The 24662-nt window shown below is 45.0% G+C and overlaps 1 protein-coding gene across 3 annotated transcripts in view; it reads right to left on the bottom strand.

The window, feature by feature from the left end:
• Positions 1–24662, bottom strand: part of MORC2 (MORC family CW-type zinc finger 2) — a 107737-nt gene that overhangs the window by 22904 nt on the left and 60171 nt on the right. For all 3 annotated transcript variants that reach the window (XM_044275231.1, XM_044275239.1, XM_044275247.1), the window contains exons 13-21: positions 23223–23308; positions 15705–15845; positions 13599–13753; positions 13186–13314; positions 9015–9120; positions 8224–8356; positions 4402–4473; positions 3968–4330; positions 182–355 (exon numbers count right to left, since the gene is read on the bottom strand). In XM_044275231.1, the coding sequence (XP_044131166.1) occupies positions 182–355; positions 3968–4330; positions 4402–4473; positions 8224–8356; positions 9015–9120; positions 13186–13314; positions 13599–13753; positions 15705–15845; positions 23223–23308 (1359 nt within the window). The remainder of the gene's footprint in view (positions 1–181; positions 356–3967; positions 4331–4401; positions 4474–8223; positions 8357–9014; positions 9121–13185; positions 13315–13598; positions 13754–15704; positions 15846–23222; positions 23309–24662) is intronic.

Below are 24662 nucleotides of genomic sequence, written 5' to 3' on the forward strand. Positions count from 1 at the left end.
TTAAACTATAGTAAGGATTTTCAGGCCAGTTCTGTAGCACATTTGATACCGAACACAAATTGCAAATGAATGTGAATGAAAAAAATTACACTTTAGAAACTGCAGCAATATAAAGACTTTTATAAAAACCAATTCAGGTACCTGAGGAAAGATCAAATAAAATAATAAGATGACCATTTACCTTTGCCTCTTCCTCTTCATTCAGATCTTTTTTCTCTCGTTTCACTAATACTATCTTTGATCGTTTAGTCTTTTCAGGTTTACGCGAAGAGACCAGTTCCTCCTCCTCCTCCTCTTCTTCCTCCTCATCATCAATTACTATCTGTTGTGAACTTCTTTTTCTCACACTGCTTACCTGAATTTGGAATCAAACAAATAATAAGCAACAATATCTTTATGTAAAAAATAATTTATGTTGTCTGTTCTTTATTCAGGACCAAAACAACTGGTCCAATCTGTACCAAATTTGGCATATAGATTATTCTGGTGCTTCCAAAGGTTTTAGACTGGGTTTCAGCTCTCTAGGACCTAGCGTTCTTGAGGTATTTACAAAAAAAATAATAATATGAAAGAAAATATGGCACAATCACATGACCAAATAGAAGTTTGCAGGTCCTTCATTCTTACCTTTAATACCATACAGTCACATGACCCCTATTGGCCAATAGAACCTTGCAGGTCCTTCATTTTTAGCCTCACTGACATACACACAGTTTAACACCAGGATCCCATACCAATCCAGCCATTTTTTCCAGTGTTCTGGGGCCACTGAGGATGTCAGTATAAGGTCTTATTCATATGTCAGTGTTTGGTCAGAACAGGAGGAAATCTACCTTATCTCTGTGTAGGCTTCATTTCTGATTTTAGTTTACAATCAATTTCACGCACGCTGTAGATGTCACCAGTATCGGGGGCTCTGTGCATGTCACTCTTATGGGGGCACTGTGCATGTCACTCTTATGGGGGCACTGTGGATCTCACTCTTATGGGGGCACTGTGGATCTCACTCTTATGGGGGCACTGTGGATCTCACTCTTATGGGGGCACTGTGGATCTCACTCTTTTGAGGACACTGTAGATGTCACACTGTTATGAGAACAATGTGGATGTCTTTTAACCACACAAACAACAAATTAAATATCACTGTTATGTGCTCTGTGGATGTCACTGTTATGAGGCACTGTGGATGTCACTGTTATGAGGCACTGTGGATGTCACTGTTATGAGGCACTGTGGATGTCACTGTTATGAGGCACTGTGGATGTCACTGTTATGGGGCACTGTGGATGTCACTGTTATGGGGCACTGTGGATGTCACTGTTATGGGGCACTGTGGATGTCACTGTTATGGGGCACTGTGGATGTCACTGTTATGGCGGCACTGTGGATGTCACTGTTATGGCGGCACTGTGTATGTCACTGTTATGGCGGCACTGTGTATGTCACTGTTATGGCGGCACTGTGTATGTCACTGTTATGGCGGCACTGTGTATGTCACTGTTATGATGGCACTGTGTATATCACTGTTATGATGGCACTGTGTATATCACTGTTATGATGGCACTGTGTATATCACTGTTATGATGGCACTGTGTATATCACTGTTATGATGGCACTGTGTATATCACTGTTATGATGGCACTGTGTATATCACTGTTATGATGGCACTGTAGAAGTCACTCCTATGGAGGGCACTGTACAAGTCACTGTTATGGGAGCACAGTGAAGCAAATTTCTTTATGTTACCACTAGCAGATTTACTCGGCTTCACATGGGTGTATTTCATTGTTGTTTTTGTGTGTGTAGTTAACCCCCTGTCTACCACTAAACTACTTTATATGTCATGGCAGTAAGCTCTTAACTGTAACCCGTGACGCTGCAGATCACTGTGACCGCGCTCTCATTAGACAGCTGTGGTCACAGTAAGGAGTGCCGAGACCTGTAGAAGCTCTCTCTCTGCGTGGCATCATTGTAGTACCCTGCTACAATGATCCATTGCAGTGTAAAATGTAGAAGCAGGCAGGGGAGTGCTCTTCTTCATGTGAGAACGCCCCCTGTTGGAAGTAAAATTAAATGTGAGCCTGCAGGCTTTGAATAAATCCCTTGCTGCTGTAACTGTGGCAGGAAGGGGTTAATCTACTTTTTTCATTTAAAAATTAAGAAGAGAATTTTTGAAAAAAATTAATAAAAAGTGAAATAAAAAAATGTAAAGTTATAGCTGTAGTTACTAGTTTTAGCAATAGTATTGCAGACTACGCGCACACACATTCCCCCCCCCCCTTTTTTTCTTTCCTATAAAATTTTAATAAAATATATTTATTTATTAGTTTCAGCAATGGTATAGCTGACTGTGTGTGCAAATTTTACAAATGTACACACTTTACTTTTCTGCTTTCTTAAAAACGCATGCACGACTTTTGTCTCCGCTTCAAAAATCTTCCTCTGAGCAGAAACCTAACGGACCCCATTACAGACTTTAGGGCCAGTAGGCTCCATTTGGCTCAGTTATGTGCTGAATCCGTCCTTTCTGTTAACGGAGCGGGAGAACGGAAAGGTAATTATAATAAAAATAAAGCCAAAAGAAAATACCTGCAGGTTGTTGTCTTAGTCCATACACCACAATAACGCCTCAGTGATACTTGTAAAAGCTTTGAAATCAGTGCGCCAGAAAGGCTGTGTGTGTGCTGTGTGACATCCACCACGGATTTGCTGCAAAAATTTCTGTATCAAATCAGCAGGGACATATACACCAGCAAATCCACAACAAAGCAAATGATCCATTTTGGATTTTCCTGCAGAAGCTTCTTCAGACAACCACGCTCTGTAATACATGCTGGCCATGCTGTGGTGAACCATCCAATGTCTGGTAATCATGCTTTGTGCCTTCTGGTGACTAAAACTTGTCTATTCCAACTTGGTGGGCAAAGGGACTGCTGGTCCTAAAATGACTGCAGAGTACCCAGCATACTTTCAGCAGCTACATGCGGACACTGGCCTCCCTTTGCATCAAGCAGTGGCACACAAGTAGCACGGGCAGCACCCAAGTGCAACAGGAGGTGGGACCCAGGGAAAGCATGGATGAGAAGTGCGGGGCACAATGCAAGGGGTGACAGGAGAAGGGCAGATGGCACTTAAGAGGAGGGAGAGAGGAAGTAAGCAGAGGGAATGTGCAGATTTTACTGTGCATTCACAGGTAATCCACAACAATTGGGTATTGTTGCAGAAATTTCACTTTCCTATTGGGGGGCAACCTGCAATATATTAGCATCCAATCTGCATTACAAATTGATATGCTGCAGAGTTAAAAAGATTTCCTCAAATCTCATTCACTTTGCCATTACTATATTCAGCTGGATTTTCTATACAAACTGTGAATGGAAAATCTGCAGCAGTTACGTCACATGTGAACAAGCCTGGGGTGAAAAATAACTTGCAAAATGCTGAACATAACCTAAGAAAAAAACGGTAATGTCTCCCATACATATTGCAGCCCTGCAACATGTCAGCTGTTACAGATGGACCTACTTAAAGCTTGGAGTTGGTCAGGATCCCCCACAGTTGAAGTCACAGTTTTATATCTAATATATATATATATATATATATATATATATATATATATATATATATCTCTCTAATGAGGACATATTTTAGCCACCCATCCAAGTAGTGAAATCTGACAATGTGGTCCTCAGGCAAAGGATTGTCTACCCTTGCAATAAAGCAAACCTGGCATAGCGGACTATAAACTTTCAGCAGTAAAGGATAGCTTTCCTAGAAAGAAATATGTATTATTTCATGTCTTCATTTACAGCCCACCCTAATACTCTCATCATCCTGCTCCCCGGGAACATAAATAATGCTGCCTTTGGAAGGATAAAAAGATTACTAATCTTTTAAAAGAAATAATTTTCAGAAATAACCTCCCCCTCCCAACCCGCCATAAAATTGGACAGTTTTGGAGCCTCACCATAGGGCTTTTGCTTGGTGCTGGTTTCTTTGCTGCAAGTGTCTTAGAGTTCTTCACGACTGGTGGTGTTGGTATAAATTTGGAGGTTTTAGCAGTTTGTAGCACAATAGGTTTTGAATTGGACACTGAAGATTTTACAGCTGATGTTATTTTGTTCACAGTTTTGGCAGTGTGACTAGATTTGACAAGTCCTGGGGATGGAGCTTTTGAGGTGCTAGCCTGCTCAGAGCTCAATATTCGCTTTATTTCGGTCCTTTTGACTGTGCTGCTAATCCGTGCAGGTGGAGGTTTAACAGCCTCTTTCAAGACCGCAGGAAGAGGTGGGGATCTTGGCCTCAATGGTCGACTTACTGCAACAGGACTCTACCAAGAAAATTATAGTCAAAAACTGTTCATAGACTTATGAAATGGAGAGAGAAGAGAGAGCTTCTTACCTCTGTGGGGCGAGTGCTAACTTCCAATGGGAGCTTTTTCAAATCTGCACCTGAACGAACAGTGGAGATTTTCTGCAAAGAATTAAGCAATTTGTGAATTATACCAGCGAATGAAGTAATTAACTACGGTAATTTATTTAACTGGAGCAGTTCCAATTATTACACTAAAGTATGGAACTGTTGTTTAAGTAATTCTTTACACATATATGTTAATGCCAAGAATGGCCTAGACCTATCTTGACCCAGGTATAAAGTGTGTATTAAAACTTCACTTTTAATTCGACATAATGATAAAACAGCTGTGAGCCATAACAAACAATTAAAACACTTGGTTTCCACCCCAAAAAGTTGACGACTAAGTTGCTGCCAGGGTGAGATGTGCACTATCTCCTATTCACCACAACTATATCTGCAGAGCTTGAACATGGGGGGGCAATGTGTGGATAGACTAATGTAAGCAAACTACCTGTAGTTGCCTGCAAAAACTGATTGTGCACATCTCCCTCATCCTGGCAGCAACTAAGTCGTCAACTCTTTGGGGTGGAAACAAAGTGTTTTAATTGTTTGTTATGGCTCACAGCCATTTTATCTTGATGTCGAATTAAAAGTGAAGTTTTAATACACACTTTATACCTGGGTCAAGATAGGTCTAGGCCATTCTTGGCATTAATATATACAGTGGATATAAAACGTCTACACACCCCTGTTAAAATGTCAGGTTTCTGTGATGTAAAAAATGACAAAGATAAAACTACCTGAAAATATTGGGCTACATTTCGAGATAACAACTAAATATAGGATGGTCTACGTTGTCCCTGAAGTATACACTTTAAAGGGATTGTGTCACTTCAGCAAATAGCACTTATTATGTAGAGAAAGTTAAGGCACTTACTAATATACAGTTATTATCCATATTGCCTCCTTTGCTGGCTTGGTTAATTTTTCTATCACATTATACACTGCTCGTTTCCATGGTTACGACCACCCTGCAATCCATCAGCGGTGGTCGTGCTTGAACACTATACAGAAAGCCTATGTGCGCTCCCACGGACCAGGCCACCAGAGAGTCCAGTGCTTTTTCCTATAGTGTGCAAGCATGGCCGCCACTGCTGGATTGTAGGGTGGTCGTAACCATGGAAACAAGCAGTGTATAATGCAGAGGGGATAGGATAGAAACTTTTAAATACATAAAGGGAATCAACAAGGTAAAAAAGGAGAGAATAGTTAAAAGAAGGAAAACTGCTACAAGAGGACATAGTTTTAAATAAGAGGGGCAAAGGTTTAAAAGTAATATAAGGAAGTATTACTTTACTGAGAGGGTAGTGGATGCATGGAATAGCCTTCCTGCAGAAGTGGTAGCTGCAAATACAGTGAAGGAGTTTAAGCATGCAAGGGATAGGCATAAGGCTATCCTTCATATAAGATAGGGCCAGGGTCTATTCATAGTATTCTGTATATTGGGCAGACTAGATGGGCCAAATGGTTCTTATCTGCCGACACATTCTATAATGTGATGGAAAAATGAATGAAGCCAGCAGAGGAAATAATATGGATAATAACAATACATTAGTAAGTGCCTGGCATTAACATCTACATAATAAATGCTAATTGCAGAAGTGACAACACATTTAACTGGTCGTTAACACATAGTTTAATAGTATCAGTCACAAAAATACGTATGGGCCACTCGTCCTGGATAACAATCTAGCTCTAAGGAAACAGACAGGAGCATGATGACATAAAAACATACGTACCCTCATCTATTCTCCGCCAATAGGTCAGGGATATACAGCTCTCCAGTCTTGTATGTAAGACCTGAGCATCGCAGGAGAGACTACCTTGCACAATGCCACTAATGTACAGATCAATGAGGCAGCCTTTCTAACATAAGATCAATTGACACCTCCATTACTGACTGAAGCACTGCGCCACCAATGATACGACTTTTCCTACACAGAGCGGCGCCTAGCGATATCCCAGCACTTACCATTATTCCTGGGCGCCGCTCCGTTCACCCGCTGTGCCTCATTAGTGTCTCCTCTCCTGCTCCATATGCTAATTATTATTGGAGCAATGGGGAGGAAACATCAGCTTCTCTAGTGGGCGTTCCTTCTCCCTGTGCTGCGATTGGACAGCGCTACAGCCAGGGAGAAGGAACGCCACTAGAGAAGCTGATGTCTCCTCCCCATTGCTCCAATAGTAATTAGCATATGGAGCAGGAGAGGAGACAGTAATGGGGCACTGCGGGCGAATGGAGCGGCGCCCAGGACTAATAGTAAGTGATGGGACATCGCTGGGCACTGCTCTGTGTAGCCTAATACTTAAAGTCTGGACCCAGAAAAAGTAGACTTTAACACATAATACAGGAGGCGGGTGCCGGCAGCAGAATCGCATTGCCGGCACCCTGCCCCTGACAAGGAGCTGCGATCAGCTGCAGTTAACCCCTCAGGTGCGGCACCTGAGGGGTTAACTGCCGCTGATCTGCCAGTACCCGCCTCCTGTATTAAGGCTGGGTTCACACCTGAGCGTTTTACAGCGCGTTCCTACGCGCTGTAAAACGCTCAACAAGGAGAAACCAATGCTTCCCTATGGGAATGGTTCTCACCTGGGCGTTTTACAGCGCGTACAATCGCGCTGTAAAACGCCTGACGCCCCAAGAAGTACAGGAGCTTCTTTGGGGCGTCTTGTCGCGTGTTCCCGTACATAGACTTTCGGGAACGTGCGACAATGGGCGTTCGCTTGTCTCTGTATGCGCGATTGCAAACGCCAGTACAATCGCGCATACAGAGCGCTCCATCGCGAACGCTCAGGTGTGAACCCAGCGTTAGGGGTAATTATCATTGGTGGCGCAGTCTCTCATCCCCCCCCCCCCAACCCTATTAAAATCATTGGTGGCACAGTGCGCCGGCCCCTCTCAACCCCCTCAGTATTAAAATCATTGGTGGCAGTGGTCCCCTCCCCCTCATTGGTGGTACAGTGGCAGCTTCTGATCGGAGCCCCAGCTGTGAAGCCCTGGCTGCCATCCTGTGTGCACAGAGCACAGAGCAGCAGGGACAGTGTGAAGTCCTATTCACCCTGATAGAGCTCTATCAGGGTGAATAGGACAAGGGATGAAAAAAATCCCAGGTTCTAGCCCCTAAGGGGGGAAATAGTTATTAAATATGTCAAAAAAATAAAAATAATAAAAAAAACCCCCACCAAAATATTAAGTATGAATCACCCCCTTTTCCCAATTTCACATATAAAATGTATATATAATAAACATATTACATATCGCCACGTCAGAAAAGTCCAAACTATTAAAATATTTTAAAAAAATTATGCAGAGAACGCCGGAACAAAACATTTTTTATAAAAACTGCGCGTTTCGCCATTTTTCAAAATGCGGAATGCACGTGGCTTTTTTGGTTTATTTTTTTCGCGTGGTATAGAATGGTATAAAGTATCGCAATACTTTTTCATGGTATCGAAACAGAATCAAACATTTGGTATCGCAACAACTCTAGAACGCACATTGCCGGTGTCCGTGTTTTGCGGATCCGCAAAACACATATGGACGTGTGAATGGACCCCAAGACTGGAGAGCTGTATATCCCTGACCTATTAGAGTATAAATGACCGTACATATGTTTTACGTAATCATCCTGCTGTCTCTTCTCTCAGAGCCTAATTGTTCGGTATCCAGGCCAAGTGGCCCATGCACATTATTGTGACTGATACTATTAAACATTCTCAGGCAGTTACAGTGTACATTTAAAGATTACGTTTACATGCCACAACTATAATAGGATTAATCATAACCTACTAATCTGTATTTATTACCTGCAAAGATTGTAGCTTCTCCTGTTGTTTTTGGATCTTTTCACTTAGAGTTTTTTTCTTTTCTTCCTGGGATACAGTCTCTTTCTTAAGCACTCCGACAGGAAGTTTCTGTTTTAGCTCCACATACTCACATCTGAAATCAGGACAGCAACGTACTTCCATATCAGAGAAATTAACATATTTTTCACACATTTAAAGCACACTTCCATATTTTTATACACATCTCCATTGGCCATAGTGAACCACTGACAGAAAGTCACAAATTTGAAGAGGAGACCGGTTATGCTTCCAGACAAATGTCTTAAGACTGGAATCATTACATTTTTCGTGTATTTATATATTTTTTTCAACTAAAGTTAGGACTAGATCCATAAAAATACAATATATCTAATGCTGAACTAAACGGATGTGTTCTGGTGATTTAGCAGTTGCACACTTGGTGACTTTCCTAACACCCTCTTCTTCAGTGATGGGTCCTAAATGTAGAACATGACAGCGAGTAAACTGCAAGGCACTAGGTAGTAGAACTAAAAACCCTGGCAAACAAGGACTGACTGAACTACACCAATTGCTCACGTTACTATGTGTGTTATGGTGGCATTCAATGCTTGCATTGTGAAAGGTTAAAAAGGAAATAAAGACAGTTTGGGGCAGAGAAATTGGTGATAAAGCCACATGCACAGACATTTTAAAACCATCTAGTCATCACCATATTTATGTATCTATCGTCATACCATCTACCACTATGATTGTAGTAAATGCTAAAGAAACAATTGTATCATTGTACGGACCTATATTGATCTGTGTCAGGATTCATTGCGCAGACCCATGTATCTGGGTATTCCTTCTCTACAGCACTAAGCTGGAAAGGAAGAGTCCGCCATTTCAAGCATAGATCTGGAAGAAAAATAAATAATTGGCAAGGAAAAGGGTCAGTAATTAAAAAAATATATATGCCCAGAAGAGGGGTCGCCAACAAAAAATACATTTCAAATACATGTAATTTTAACCTATGTACAGATGGAATAGTTACATTATACATTAACTTTGGAGAGGTTAGGGTACTTTCACACTTGCAGCAGGACAGATCCGACAGGCTGTTCACCCTGTCTGATCCGTCCTTCCGCTATTTTGCTGTGCCGTCCCCATTGACTATAATGGGGACAAGGGCGGAGCTCCGGTAATACTTCCTGATATTACCTTTAATCTGGCAGTGCACGGCGGAAGGCCGCCGGACTAAAAGTACTGCATGTCTGACTTTTTAGTCCGGCGGCCTCTCACTGCGAACTGCTGTGCTGCTCCTGAACTCTGCCCCATTATACTCAATGGGGACAGAGCAGCGGTCCGGCAAAATAGCGGAAGGACGGATCCGACAGGGTGAACAGCCTGTCGGATCCGTCCTGCTGCAAGTGTGAAAGTAGCCTAATGCAATATACATGACTAGTCATTGTTGTAGATTTTCCCAAACTCCAAAAAAGCTAAAGAGGTTCACCTAAATTTTGAAAGGGGTTTTCCAGATGGTAGAGATCAGGTAAACCTGTTAGAATGGCTTATACTCACCTGACCAAACCCCTGCAGCTCCCATTCTGATGCTTCCCGAGTGCCCCACTGGTTGTTACTGCCTGGTTCCGCTCAATGCATAACTGTGACAATCACTGGCTGCTGCAGGTCACTGCTCTGGCCAGTGATTGGTCGAACGGTCACATTTCCTGCGCCCAAAAGGAAGCAGAAACTGGCATGGGGTAGGGCTGCAACGATTCATTGATGTAATCGATGCAAAAAAAAAATCCTCCATGCAGTTTCCCTTCATCGAGGATTTGTTTAAATCACATGATCACTGAGCGTGAGTGAAGAGAAGCCTCTCACTTACCGCTCCATGGCCTCCCGTCCGCACCGCGCTGCCAGGGCCTTACGTGCACACATCGTCAGCACGCTGGCTGACGCTGTGTGTGACATTAGGTACTGCCCAGTGCATGCCGGGAAGTGGGAAGAAGATGCGGTCCGTCTCCTGCGGACTCCATGTTAGCGCACTGCCAGGAAAGGCAAGTATAAGTTAGCAGGGAGACAGATGGCATGGAGGCACTGGGGGAGGAGGACATGGCAATGGATGGCATGGAGGGGCAGATGGCACTGGGGGAGTGGGGGACATGGCATGGAGGGGCTTATCTGATGGCAGTGGGGGATATCACATGGCAATGGATGGCATGGAGGCACTGGGGGAGTGGGGGACATGGCAATGGATGGCATGGACGGGCTGATGGCACTGGGGAAGTGAAGCTGAAGGCACTGGGGTGGGGTAGAGCTGAAGGCACAGGGAGAACAGAGCTGATGGCATGGGGGGAACGGCGCTGGTGGCACTGGGGTGAACTGATGCACTTGGGCTGATCGCACAGGGGAGAACGAAGGGTGTTGGGGACTGATGGCAGGGGGTCTGATAAGTTTTTATAAAGGAAAACAGTCTGTTAATTAATTTTTTTCTTATTAGAGTACTCGATTAATCATAAAAATAATTGGTAGAATACTCAGTTGCTAAAATAATCGTTTGCTGCAGCCCTACATGGGGGCACGGAAGCATTGAGACAGGAGCAGCAGGGAATTGGTGAAGCATTACTTTACTTTTAAAGGCCATTCAGACAACTCATCTAATATAAATATGATTCAACATGACAAAACTCCTGTCCCTCTCTGAAGGCCTGATTAATTTGGCACTGGATAAATTGCTAGGGGCCAATAAAAAAGACTGTGGTAGTTAGACAGTGTAAAACAGGTCAGACTAAACTGGATTTACCACTGTTCAGAGATTCATTTTAGAAGAAAATATTTCAATTTTTTTTCTAGAAATTAGGTCCCACTGATAGCACAAATGTTTGCTACATTTAGGCCTCATACAGTTCGCAAAGCATTGGCACCGACCACCGACCACCCTCTGCAGACACGGACCTATTCACTTAAATGGGGTCTGTGATCCGCATCCAACGGTCCGCACTGCAGAAAACTAGGGAATGCACTACTTTTTTTGTGGTGCGGAGGCACGGACAGAAAACCCATGGAAGTGCTTCCGTGAGCTTCTGATCCGTAGCTCCGTTTCACACCACACTTTCCAGATTGCGGACCCATTCAAGTGAATAGGTCCACATCTGTGATATGGTGTGCATACGGCCAGTGCCAGTATATTGCAGACCCACTGTTTGCGGGCCCCAATACAGGCACTGACCTGCTGTGCATGAGGCCTTAGAATGAGATTACATTAGAATATATAAAGTGGTTTAATCTTGTATTTTGTTCTTTTTCAGTCTGGGCTACCAGTTAATCCACACACCGCTTCATATTAGAAGCTGTAAATATGATGTCTCTGTCTGGCAGCTGAAAGAGAAGGCCCTCAAATGCTGCTGCCTCAACCTGATACGCATTGAAGAATTTAGCAAATACACAAATAGCACGGAAGAAACTTTTAGGAGTTTAAACCAACTAAATGTCAGATGCACAGACAGAAGACTGTTAAATGTAATATTTATTTCTAGATAAATTTGAAGCCAATACTCAACATCCAAATTAAAATCCATTAACGTTTAAAAAAAAAAAAAACGTATACGTTACATGGATGCGCCAACAGATGCATCACAGGATTCCATGGTAAGAAAAAGTATACATTAATGTATACATTTTTTGCTGGATGCTGCAGGATGGAAAAGTATAGTGCAGGCTAGGACTGGCCCACAGGGGTACAGGTGAATCCCCCGGTGGGCCCCTGAGCAAGGTGGTCCCCTAGTCTCTGATCCCCTGTACAAGTGGCACATGACACAGGAGACTTACTGCACTACAAACATATATTCAATGTACAGCACCTCAACCAGCTTATGTTCATATAAAAAAGTGATAGATTATTAAAGACACTACTCAGTTTATTATTATAGACACGATCAGAGCTGAGATGACTTCTAGTTATAGAGGAAAGCTACCAGTGTCCTCTTCTCCCCAGGACCTACTTTCTCAAAGTTGCTGCAGGGCCCCCTATATTCAATCATCTGGTAGCATCTTGCTGCTGTGTGAGCAGGTAATATTTGAATGTATCCATACGGTGGGCCCCCAAAATACATTTTACTGGTGGGCCCTAGGCACCCCAGTCCGACACTGGTATAGTTTACTATGTTTCTGCACCCCCCCCCCCCCCCCCCTCAATGTATATGTTAAACATAGGGCAAAACCATGATGTAGATTCAGCCTTAAATGATAACTGTCACACTTGGACCCTAATTTCAATTTTCATATATGTAGTTACTAATAGCATGATGTTCCAGAATCAGTTACTATTAGACTGACTTACCACACATTTAATAAGATTCAGCCCTTAGCAACCAGTCTGCATAAAACTGCAATTTCACTATTCAGTTAAGATGGCCGCCACTGCCCTCACCCCGAGGCTAATCCCGCCTGCCCCACTAGCCAGTAACAATAGCCCCCCAAAGGTCTCCCTTCCCTGGTCTGCGCTGCTTCAACTCTACTTCTCCAGCTCTACTAAGTGAGAGAGCGTCTGCCAAGCGCAGGGACAGGGAGAAGTGCACAAAGCCCAGGCACTGTTATCAGCTGCTGGGGAGGACCTGGCTTTAATCATTTACTTACAGTCCCTGGCTGTCTGTAATCTGACCTTGCAAGCAGCCTGCTTCTGCGTCCTCTGTCCTTCAACAGATAGACGGACCATGCCTAGCAACCCTATTTTAAGCACAGGTAAAAATAGGCAGTACAGGGAACAAAACTGTGGAATCAAGGGGTAATTGAATACACAGTGAAAAGTTGAAATAGGGCCACCAAGGAGATATTAATCACCACAATCCAATACTCCAAAGAAAACTAAATACGACAGTTATCCTTTAATGGTTATGTAGTTGTTGATATCGCCAATCTGAGTCCTACTTCTGAATTAGTAAATCAGACTAAGCAATAACTAGAAACAAAGGTACTCACCGCACTGAATAGTGGTTGGGATCTCCATGGCACGTCTTCGCTTATACCTTAGCTCAGTAGACGGAGGCTGATTCCAGTTTGCAGATATGTAACCAAATTCATCCCAGAATTTTACAATGCCCTTCTCAGCTATGGGAGAGAATAAGGAAAGCAAGGTAGTCAATTTTTGCAGTCAGTGAAAGCAGACAATGAAGTTGGAATTCACCAATGGGAACAGACAGGGGAGTATAATAGGTTTATTTTACTCAGACTACAACCATAAAACTAAGGAGTTTGATGCCACAGGATACGGCTGGTCCAGCAATGTGCAAGGTTTTCCCTTATAAATGAAAACATGACACATGTGTGATTTAAACAACACTATTCTATTGTGTCAAGACAAGCTAACACAGAGTTTTACAAACATAATTCACCTATGCCAATATCTTTCCAGTACTGCGCTAAGTGCTCCCCCATAGCTTTCAGAAGGTGTCGGTACTCCTTAGCATCAGCGAAGTCTTGTTTGTTGTGTGTGGGCTCCAGAACAAGATAAGGAACATCAACAACCCCTACTACTCCTCCACAGGCACTAGAAAGAGAAACAGTCAAAATGATTATATGTATGGCCTGCAGAACATATGCCAAAAAAAAAAAAAAAAAGCTTCCGAACAATCAGCAGCAAGGATGTTAAACATTAAAGGGGTTGTGCCACTATAAAACATTACATTTATGTAAATCAGCACGTTAAACGGGTTACTTTTGTAACTTTGGTTACTTTCTGTTATAAAAATGCTTCAGTAGTTAGATATTCTATTTACTTCATTATAATGGTGCCCCTGGTGGTAAATCTGTATAGTTATGTTCATGTCCACATACTGAGGTTACATCCTTCAGTCACCAGTCATATCTATTGTTAGAAACTGTGACAGTTACAGGGAGAGAGCTGCAGCAGAAAGGAAGAATTAGTAAAGCTTGTAATTTATACATTTATATTTTTGCTTTTTCTACCTCCTATGAACAGCTATAGGTACAGGAGGGAGGAGTTACCAGTCACTGACAGCTATCCCTGCATGCACACTTATACATACAATGCTATCACTCATTGATAACACCTCCCTCCTGTACCAACGCTGTTCACAAAAGTTATGGGGGGTCATAATAAGGCGATGAAAAGAAAAAAATAGTATTTTTCCCAAAGTATTAAAACACAAGAAAAACTATATAAATGTGCTATTGCTGTAATTGTATTGACCCGGAAGAATGAAGGGCATCGCTCAGTTTTACCACATAGGGAACACCATAAAAACGAAATCTATAAAACTAAAGTGAAATTGCGTTAGTTTTTTTTTTTTTTTTTTCATTTGGAATTTTGTTCCCAGCTTCCCACAATATTTTATGCGACATTAAATGGTGCCATTAGAAAGTACAATTTTGGTCCACAAAATACAAGCCCTCATATGACTGTGAACAGAAAAGTAAAAAATGTATGGCTCCAGGAAGTGAAAAATGGAAGTGCAAAAACGGAAGATCACCCAAGGCTAAAAGGGGTAATATTGATGGCTTTTCCTCAGAAGAGGCCATCAATATCTGATTGGTGGTCCAACACCCCGCACTCATGCCAATCAGCTGTTTCAGAGTAACCCTGGAACCAGAAGTCAGCGCCAGAACCTCACAGCATTGTCCATTGTGTAGTGGACTAGAACTGGTAACTGCAGAGCTGTACACTGAATACGTGTGGGGTGTCAGAACCCCGCCTATCAGATATTGATGACCTATCCTGAGCCTATTAGATCAGTGTAGGTCTGACTACTGGCACCCCCACAATCACATGTTCTGCAGTAACTATGGCGCAAAAACCACATACAGCTCTGTCCAGTGCTAATTAAAGGGAACCTGGCACCATGAAAATACAGTCTAATCTGCCAGCAGGAGAAGCTGAGCAAATTGATATATAGTTTTAAAGAAGAAGATGCAACATAACTTGTATTTCATTTATTGAAATTCCGGCTCTGTCTGGGCTTTGAAGTCCAGGAGTTGGTCCTATCAGTGACTGACAGTTATCCCTGTATACACTGTGATAGGGAAGACCGTCAATCACTGATAGGACCGCCTCCTTAAACTTCAAAGCCCAGAATGAACAGGAATTCAAATAAATTAAATATAAATTATACTGAATCTTTTCAAATTATCAATCTGCTCAGCTCTTCCTGCTCTATAGTATGCTGCCTGCAGCTCAGATGCTACATTCCATGTGACAGGTTCCCTTTAAAGCCGTGCTGCTCCCACTGAATAAAATGGATGGAGCCGTGTAGTTTAGCCACCAGAGCTACTGTAGGAACAGTTGATGGGCAAGGTGTGCCAGGAGTTGGACACCCCACTGATCTAATACTGATGACCTATCATAGGGAATCAATTTAAACATCTCAGAGAGTCCCTTTTAACAATTAAACTTCATCTATGCTTTTCTTAAAGAATATAAGAGTCCCGGAGAACCCCTTACAATATATTAATCTGGTTTGTAAATACAAAGTAATACTTACATTCCTCCTTCAAGCTGAGGTCCCACCTTTTCATACATTTTTATTAACCGACTACAGTTGTACACAAACATGCCATCAAGTTCACGCTGCTCGATATTCACTCCAAAGATAAAATTTAACTCCTTTGGTTCTTTCAGGGCCCTAAAAGCAAAATATGCACAAAGTGCTTTAGTAGCCTATCACTTCCCCTTCTTAATGGCACATTCTTTCAATTGGCAGAACATCAGTTGTGTGCTCTTCCTTCAGTAACTGGAGAGAATTTGCAGAAATAGAAAGCAAATAGGAAGCCATTTTTAACATTGTCAGCAAATGTCATCTGTCAGAGAATACAGAGATATATAGATGTATGCACATAATTCCCTCTTTCCCTTACACAGTCCACACCTAGACTTGGGGTCCATGTCACCATCATAGCCCCTCTCTTATGTTTTAAGTGCTACTTATCATGTGCTCTTTATGCAAATTACTTCTGTAAGGCTCAGTTTCCACATTCAGATTTTTTGATGGTTTTTTAGTTTTTGAGTTAAAGGGAACCCGTCACCGGGATTTTGGGTATAGAGCTGAGGACATAGGTTGCTAGATGGCCGCTAGCACATCCACAATACCCAGTCCCCATAGCTCTGTGTGCTTTCATTGTGTAAAAAAAACGATTTGATACATATGCAAATTAACCGAGATGAGTCCTGTCCCTGACTCATCTCACGTACAGGACTCATCTCAGGTTAATTTGCATATGTATCAAATCGTGGTTTTTTTACACAATAAAAGCACACAGAGCTATGGGGACTGGGTATTGCGGATGTGATAGCGGCCATCTAGCAACCTATGTCCTCAGCTCTATACACAAAATCCCAGTGACAGGTTCCCTTTAAAGCCAGCAGTAGGTTCAAAAACAAGAAGACTGTCTTTCATTTATACATTTCCTCCATTTACAATTCATTCCTGGCTCTGGTTTTAAAAACGACAGAAGCAAATCTGAATGTAATTACATGAATTATGGAAGAATGATTTACAAGGTATAGTGCGAGATGAGATATACTTCACTGAGCGATTCCCTATGACTGGCAGAGATTGATGGTTGGAAAGGGAAAGGTATCAGACTGGCACATAATGCGGTAGAGGGTACTGTAAAATATGTTGCACAGCTCAAGGAGAAGTTCAGACTTCCTCACTTGAACTTTTACAAGTATCTTCAGTTGCATTATGCTTTTCCTGTGGGAAGTTAAGACAAATTGCAGGGAGATACTGGGCCAATTGAGGAGCAGCACTGTGTGGACATCTTTGCAAGAATATGTCAGATGTCTGTTAGTGAGGGGTATAGACTATCCCATTTGTATTTAATTCATACTGGTTAGGGCTCTATGTAATATTGATGTGTGTGCTGATTCACTGTGAGACTTAGTATAGGGGACCTTAGATCTGTAAGAGTTACACAGTTAGGGCTCATGCATGCGATCGTTGTTGTTTTGCGGTCCGCAAATTGTGGATCCACATAACACAGATATCAGTCGTGAACATAGAACAGTCCTATCCTTGTCCGTACAATAATAGGACTTGACGGAATCAGTTCCATTTTTTTGAGGCCCCACTGAAGTGAATAGTTTCATTTCCGAGCCACAATAATAATGGAACGGACACAAAAAAATATGTTTGTGTGCATGAGCCCTATGTGTGTGGAGTTTACCTCTAGGATTGCCTGGATATGGACAATGCAGACAGAGTTTGCAGGGCTTTGCAATTTATTGGACTTGGATTCATATTGGACTAAGGCCCGGAAGAGTTGTTAAAGGGGGTTTATCGGAATGGGGTGGGTGAGGGTTGTTATGGTTTGTATCTAAAAAAAATAAAAAAAATCTGTAAAATCTATAATATAAAAATCTATAAAAATATGCATTTGAAAAAACAAGATTTTTGTGAACTCACCTGTAAAATCTCTTTCTCGCATAGTTAATTGGGGGACACAGGACCATGGGTATAGCTGTTTTCTGCCACTAGGAGGCGACACTAAGCTGAAAACTGTTAGCTCCTCCTCTGCCAGCTATACCCCCTCCAGCCTAGAGAGAGCATATCACTTTGTGCCCTAGCAGTAGGAGAAGTAGAAAGTAAACTGAAAAACAAACTAGAACCGCACACCGCTGTAGGACCAAATCAGGACCGAGGTCCCAAACGGCAACCGACTACCTCTACATGCTGCACTAAGAAAATTGGGTGGGTGCTGTGTCCCCCAATGAACTAAGCGAGAAAGAGATTTTACAGGTGAGTTCACAAAAATCTCGTTTTCTTGCTCGTATCATTGGGGACACGGGACCGTGGGACGCCCTAAAGCAGTCCACGGGGAGGGAAAACCAGAATCCCATGGAAAACAATTCCCTTGCGGAAGTTACTACACTGCAGCCTGCAAGACCCTGCGGCCCAGAGCAGCATCCGCCGAGGCCAGAGAATGCGCCCGGTAAAATTTTGTGAACGTGTGCAAGGAGGACCAAGTCGCAGCCTTACACAATTGAGACGACGATGCATGGTGAAGGTGAGCCCAAGAAGCCTCGACCGCTCTGGTAGAGTGGGCCGCGATCCCAGGGGGAGGTGCCTTGTCTAGGAAGCGGTATGCCTCGGCAATCGCTGACCGAATCGCTGGCAATCGTCGCCTTGGAGGCCGCCAATTCCTTGCGAGGACCTTCAGGGACTAAGAAACAGAGTTCGTACGCCGAAAAGGATCAGAAACGGACAGATAGATCCTCAAAGCCCGCACCACATCAAGCCGATGGAGCATGCGTTCTATCGGATGAGAAGGCTGCGGGCAGAACGAAGGGAGAACAATGTCCTCGTTGACATGAAAGGCCGACACCACTTTCGGCTGAAAAGAAGGCACTGGGCGGAGCACCACTTTATCTTGGTGAAACACCAGAAAGGGCTCCTTTTAAGAAAGGGCTGCCAGTTCCGACACCCTCCTGATAGACGTGATGGCCACTAAAAAGGCCACTTTCCAGAAGAGCAAGCAAAGAGACCTCACTCAAAGGCTCGAATGGAGCGGCCTGGAGTAAGCCCAAGACCAGGTTCAAGTCCCAAGAATGGGGGACGATAAGGAGGCACGGTGTGAGCCACCCCCTGCAGAAATGTCTTGACGGGGCCTAACCCAGCCAGGGAACTCTGGAAAAATATGGACAGGGCTGAGACCTGTCCCTTCAAAGAAACTAAGCACAAGTCCAAGTTCAAATATGGACTAAAGAAATGCCAGAATAGGAGGAAGGGAGAACCGTCTGGGAGGGAGACTGCGTTCCTCGCAGAAACGCAGGAAGGACTTCCAAGTCCTGTAATAGATTTTTGACGACGTGGGTTTTCTGGCCTTAATCATCGTTCGAATGACCGTTTCAGAAAATCCTCTCCGCCTTAGAAGGAAGGTTTCAATAGCCACGCCGTCAAACGTAGCGTATCTAAACTCTGGTGGAAGATCGGACCCTGCAAAATAAGATCGGCCCTGAGCGGAAGAGGCCACGGTGTGTCCCCTAGAAGGAGAATGAGGTCAGAGTACCACGCACGGCGAGGCCAATCCAGGGCGATCAGGATGCCCTCCATCCTGATTCTGCACAGAAACCGAGGCAGAAGAGGAAGGGGTGGGAAGACTTACAGGAGAGAAAAGCCATCCCATGGCGCCACAAGGGCGTCTACGTCGTACGCCTCGGGTCTCTTGCGCGAGAGAAGAAGCAGGGAATCTTGTAATTGAGTCTGGACATCATCAAGTCCACGTCCGGTCGGCCCCAACAGAGACAGATGACCTTGAACACTTCCGGATGGAGGGACCACTCCCCGGGGTCCACCGTCGTCCGGCTGAGAAAATCAGCCGTCCAATTGTCCACTCCCGGGATGTAGACCGCTAAGATCACCGGAACGTGTAGGATCTTTGCGGATTCCCCCTTGGTGGTTGATATAAGTTACAGCCGTGGCATTGTCCGACTGTACCCTGAGTGGACGGGGGTCCAATGCCGAAGGGACAGATAAATGACCCGGAGCTCCAAGATGTTGATGGGCAGTTTGGACTCCGATGGAGACCAAACACCCTGGACTGTCTGGGTGGCGAAGACCCGGCCCCAACCTTGAAGGCTGGCGTCAGTGGTGATGACCGTCCATGTCACTGGGAGAAAGGACTTCCCCACTTCCAGGTGCGATCCACCAACTGAGTGCTGACTGTACCTGTCGAGACAGGTGAATACTCCAATCCAGGGATTTGTCCCAGGACGACAATATGGCACGTTGAAATCACAGGGTGTGAAATTATGCGAATGAAACTGCCTCGAAGGAGGCTACCATCGCACCCAGTATCCGCATGCAATTACGAATTGACTGGCTTCGGCGCTGGAGGAGCAGACGAACCGACCGCTGAAGATTCAGCCTCTTGTCCAGGGAAAGGCGTACCAACGCAGCGCCCGAATTCAATATCATGCCAAGGAACCTGATCTGCGTGGAGGGACGCAGGGAAGACTTCTGCAGGTTCACCAGCCAGACGAAGCGAGAGAGCGTGTCCAAGGTGCTCCGTAGACTTCCTTCGCACTGAGCGACTGTTGGAGCCTTGATCAGGATGTCGTCCAGATAAGGGAGCAGAGTAATGCCTCTGGAGGAACTGGAGTTATCACACCCCGTGCGAGGAGGGATTGAACCGCCTGGAAGAATGCCGCAGCCCGAACTGGATCCCTGGGGGGTTGTGAGAGGAAAAAGTGGTTGGGAGGGGTGGATGTGAACTCGATTTTGTAACCTGAGGTTACGACGTCAAGTGCCCATGCGTCCGAGATGTGAGCCGGCTAGGTCTCCTGAAAAAGGAGAAGACGACCCCCCACCTTCGTGCGGAAGACTGTTTGCCGGAGGGGGAACGTTGCACGCGGGCGCCAGGCTGGTTTGGGTTTAAAATACTTTTTTTTCGCCCTAGGACGAAATGTACGCTATGTTTTTGGCTGTGGAAGATGGGTGCTCTTTCCATGATTTCGTCCAGTCGGGTAACGAAGAGTCGGGACCCAGCAAAAGGAAGGCCCGAAAGTGATCGCTTAGAGGAGGAATCTGCCGCCCAAACTTTAAGCCAGAGTTTTCAGCGGATAAATACCACGAGGGCCGAGGAGCACGCGACCATAGCCCCAGCGTCCAGGGCCGCCTCACAAAGATATTTCCCTGCCTGAGAGATTTGAACTGCCAAGGATTGGAGCTCAGCTGGGGGGAGATCCGCCGCCAAGTCCTGGTTCAAACGGAGGGCCCACTCCGAGACCGCCTTGGCCACCCAGGCAGAAGCGAAAATGGCCCGTAGTGCTGAGCCGCTGGCTGCAAAGACGGACTTGGCGAGAGACTCTACAAGACGGTCCACAGGGTCATGGAGAGAGGATCTGTCGGCTACCCGAATCGCCGTATTTTTCACAGGCGAGCGAACTGGGGATCCACCTTTGGAGGAGAGGACCATTTCGCCACGCACTCAGTGGTAAAAAGTATAGAGCAGGTCCCGCCTCTTTGGGACCAGAAAGCGCAGACCTGGCTGGTCCCATGCCTTGGCGACAACCATAGAGAAGTCATCGTGCAAGGGGAAAGTCTTGGGGGCATGCTTCGAGCGCAGATAAGAGGGAAGGTCGTCCTGCACCTGGAAAGTGTCACGGACGGCAGATACCAGGCTATCCACCATGTATGCAATTTGGGAAGACTGTTTCGGATCCACCTTAGAGTCTGAATCTGCAATCTCCCCCTCAGACATTGCGTCTTCCAAGAGGGAGGATGCCTGTAATTAGGAACCGGGAGGGGGGAGGATGCTGAGGCGTCATAGGAATGGTGTTCTGCTCTGGGACGCTTGTTAGGAGGCCTGCCCCTGGAGTGGACGCCCTGAGACAGTGCGGACTGCACAGGTGGCGATTTATCAACCAAACGACCCATGAGAGAAAGGGTGGCTTGGGATATCTTAGATAGGTCCTCCACTGCCCGGGACAGGGCCCATTCCCAGTCTGGTTCCACACTGACAGATTGGTCCAGCACTTCTGTGGGCTGGAGGGGGGTAGGGGATTGGACCTGCATGGGCGCATAGCATGCCAAACACAGAGAGTCTGCCTGTCCACGAGGGAACTTTACCTTGCAAATAGTAGGTGGCCCTGCGGGTGGCTTGAGGGGAAGTACTGATTGGGTCAGACATATGTGCTGCGATAGCGCTCAATGCTGGAGGGGGTAGCGATATTCCTACCAGAATGGCCGCAGAACCCAGGTCCTGTGTTCCCCGATCAGAGAGCTGCAGAGATCCGCGGAAGGAGGGAACGTCCCCGCCCCCTCAGGACGCTGAGGAGCATGACTGGCGCGAAACCGATGAGCGTCGCACGCTGCCATCTAGCCACGCCCCCCTGCCATATTTCGCACTCTGCGGCGCGTCTCCCGGTATAGCGCATGCACCAGGGCCTAGCGGCGGGGGAGGTGAGGGCAGATAACGATGCGCTGGGACGGAAAAAACAGCGTCCCCGGTGCCCTCAATAGCAGAGCCACCAGGCAGCTGGGCTCCACTTAAGACCGGACCCCCAGTTAACCCCCGCAAGCCAGCAGCGGCGTAATGGCGTCTGCCTGAAGTAGTGGAATCGCTACCCCCTCCAGATGACCCCCCGTTATGTCTGCTGTCCAAATCTGGGACCAGGCAGAGGGTTGAGAGTGGAGAGGGAGGTGTGCCTTCATCTGTGTTCTTCGCCCTTCCATCATAAACCAGCAGGGCCACCTCTACAGTCGCTGGCACTCAAGTGGCAAGGGAATGGTGAGTGAAGGGGCTGGAGAACAGGTGGCCCTTGCACAGGCGAGAGGCAGGGGAGCGAGGCTGCCCTGGTCCACCTTTTCTTCTTGGGGGGGGGAGGCAGGGCGGTGGGACAACCGAAACCGGCCAGCCTCCCTGGGTACACAGAGCGGCAATGCGACTCTGTTACCCATCCAGATGTTAAATTTAAGAAAATAAATAAATAAAAAAAATCAATAGAAGCCACTCTGCTAAGCAGGGAGGTCTGCCTCCTACGACACTAAGCCAAAAAATGGTATGCTCTTTCCAGGCTGGAGGGGTATAGCTGGCAGAGGAGGAGCTAACAGTTTTCAGCCTAGTGTCGCCTCCTAGTGTCAGAAAACAGCTCTACACACTGTCCTGTGTCCCCCAATGATACGAGCCAGAAAACAAGGAAACCCAGCCTTACAGTTTTCAGCTATTTCAATGCAGGCAGCGGTCATAAAAGCGGTAAAATTCAAGGCAAATACTACAGACAGGCACACTCGTTATCATTCACTATAGAAATCTTTATATAAAATACATCTAGATGTCTGTATTGGTATGTAAAATGTCCAATAAGGAAGATCCTCTCTCACTGTCATCACTGTCTCACTTGTTACTGCTACGGCTAGCCACATCACACACCCAACTGGATATGCCTTCATGTTCCAGGTACTGTTTCATGCTGAACAAATACATGGCATGAAAAACATTACAATATAACCACTAAGCTCTGTACACACTAACCTAGGTAACAGGTTTAAGTGCCTTACCTTTGCTTTGCCTCCTTAATACGCTTCTTCACATCTGCCTCCCGACGGGCAGTTATTGCAGCATTCTGTACCTGCCGGAGAGTAGCCTGAAACAAACCAAGGAAAAGCTCAAGAATGCAAAACCCTTGTTTTATATATGCAAGATCACCAGAGGATACACAAAGGTGAAGATACTGTGATAAATACTGAAGGTGATGGGTGATAAGAGATTTAAAGGAGGATCAAAGCAGAATTATGTAGGAGGTTCTTGGTTTCTCAGCTCCATATGCATGGAAATGTTTTGTCAGTGGTAATGTAGTTTTCCATAGACACAGGTGTAGTTTCTAGAGCTATCTTTATACTGTACAGTATTTGTTTTTACGCTGTTGTGGTATCTTTTGATGAACTGTAGTACTTGGTGCTGCTACAGGGGTTATATATATATATACAGGTCCTTCTAAAAAACATTAGCATATTGTGATAAAGTTCATTATTTTCTGTAATGTACTGATAAACATTAGACTTTCATATATTTTAGATTTATTACACACCAACTGAAGTAGTTCAAGCCTTTTATTGTTTTAATATTTATGATTTTGGCATACAGCTCATGAAAACCCAAAATTCCTATCTAAAAAAATTTGCATATCATGAAAAGGTTCTCTAAACGAGCTATTAACCTAATCATCTGAATCAACTAATTAACTCTGAACACCTGCAAAAGATTCCTGAGGCTTTTAAAAACTCCCAGCCTGGTTCATTACTCAAAACCGCAATCATGGGTAAGACTGCCGACCTGACTGCTGTCCGGAAGGCCATCATTGACACCCTCAAGCAAGAGGGTAAGACACAGAAAGAAATTTCTGAACGAATAGGCTGTTCCCAGAGTGCTGTATTAAGGCACCTCAGTGGGAAGTAAAAAGTGTGGCAGAAAACGCTGCACAACGAGAAGAGGTGACCGGACCCTGAGGAAGATTGTGGAGAAGGACCGATTCCAGACCTTGGGGGACCTGCGGAAGCAGTGGACTGAGTCTGGAGTAGAAACATCCAGAGCCACCGTGTACAGGCGTGTGGAAATGGGCTACAGGTGCCGCATTCCCCAGGTCAAGCCACTTTTGAACCAGAAACAGCGGCAGAAGCGCCTGACCTGGGCTACAGAGAAGCAGCACTGGACTGTTGCTCAGTGGTCCAAAGTACTTTTTTCGGATGAAAGCAAATTTTGCATGTCATTCGGAAATCAAGGTGCCAGAGTCTGGAGGAAGACTGGGAAGAGGGAAATGCCTGAAGTCCAGTGTCAAGTACCCACAGTCAGTGATGGTCTGGGGTGCCATGTCAGCTGCTGGTGTTGGTCCACTGTGTTTTATCAAGGGCAGGGTCAATGCAGCTAGCTATCAGGAGATTTTGGAGCACTTCATGCTTCCATCTGCTGAAAAGCTTTATGGAGATGAAGATTTGATTTTT

The sequence above is a fragment of the Bufo gargarizans genome, chromosome 1, assembly GCF_014858855.1.
Source record: "Bufo gargarizans isolate SCDJY-AF-19 chromosome 1, ASM1485885v1, whole genome shotgun sequence".
Classification (NCBI taxonomy): Eukaryota; Metazoa; Chordata; class Amphibia; order Anura; family Bufonidae; genus Bufo; species Bufo gargarizans.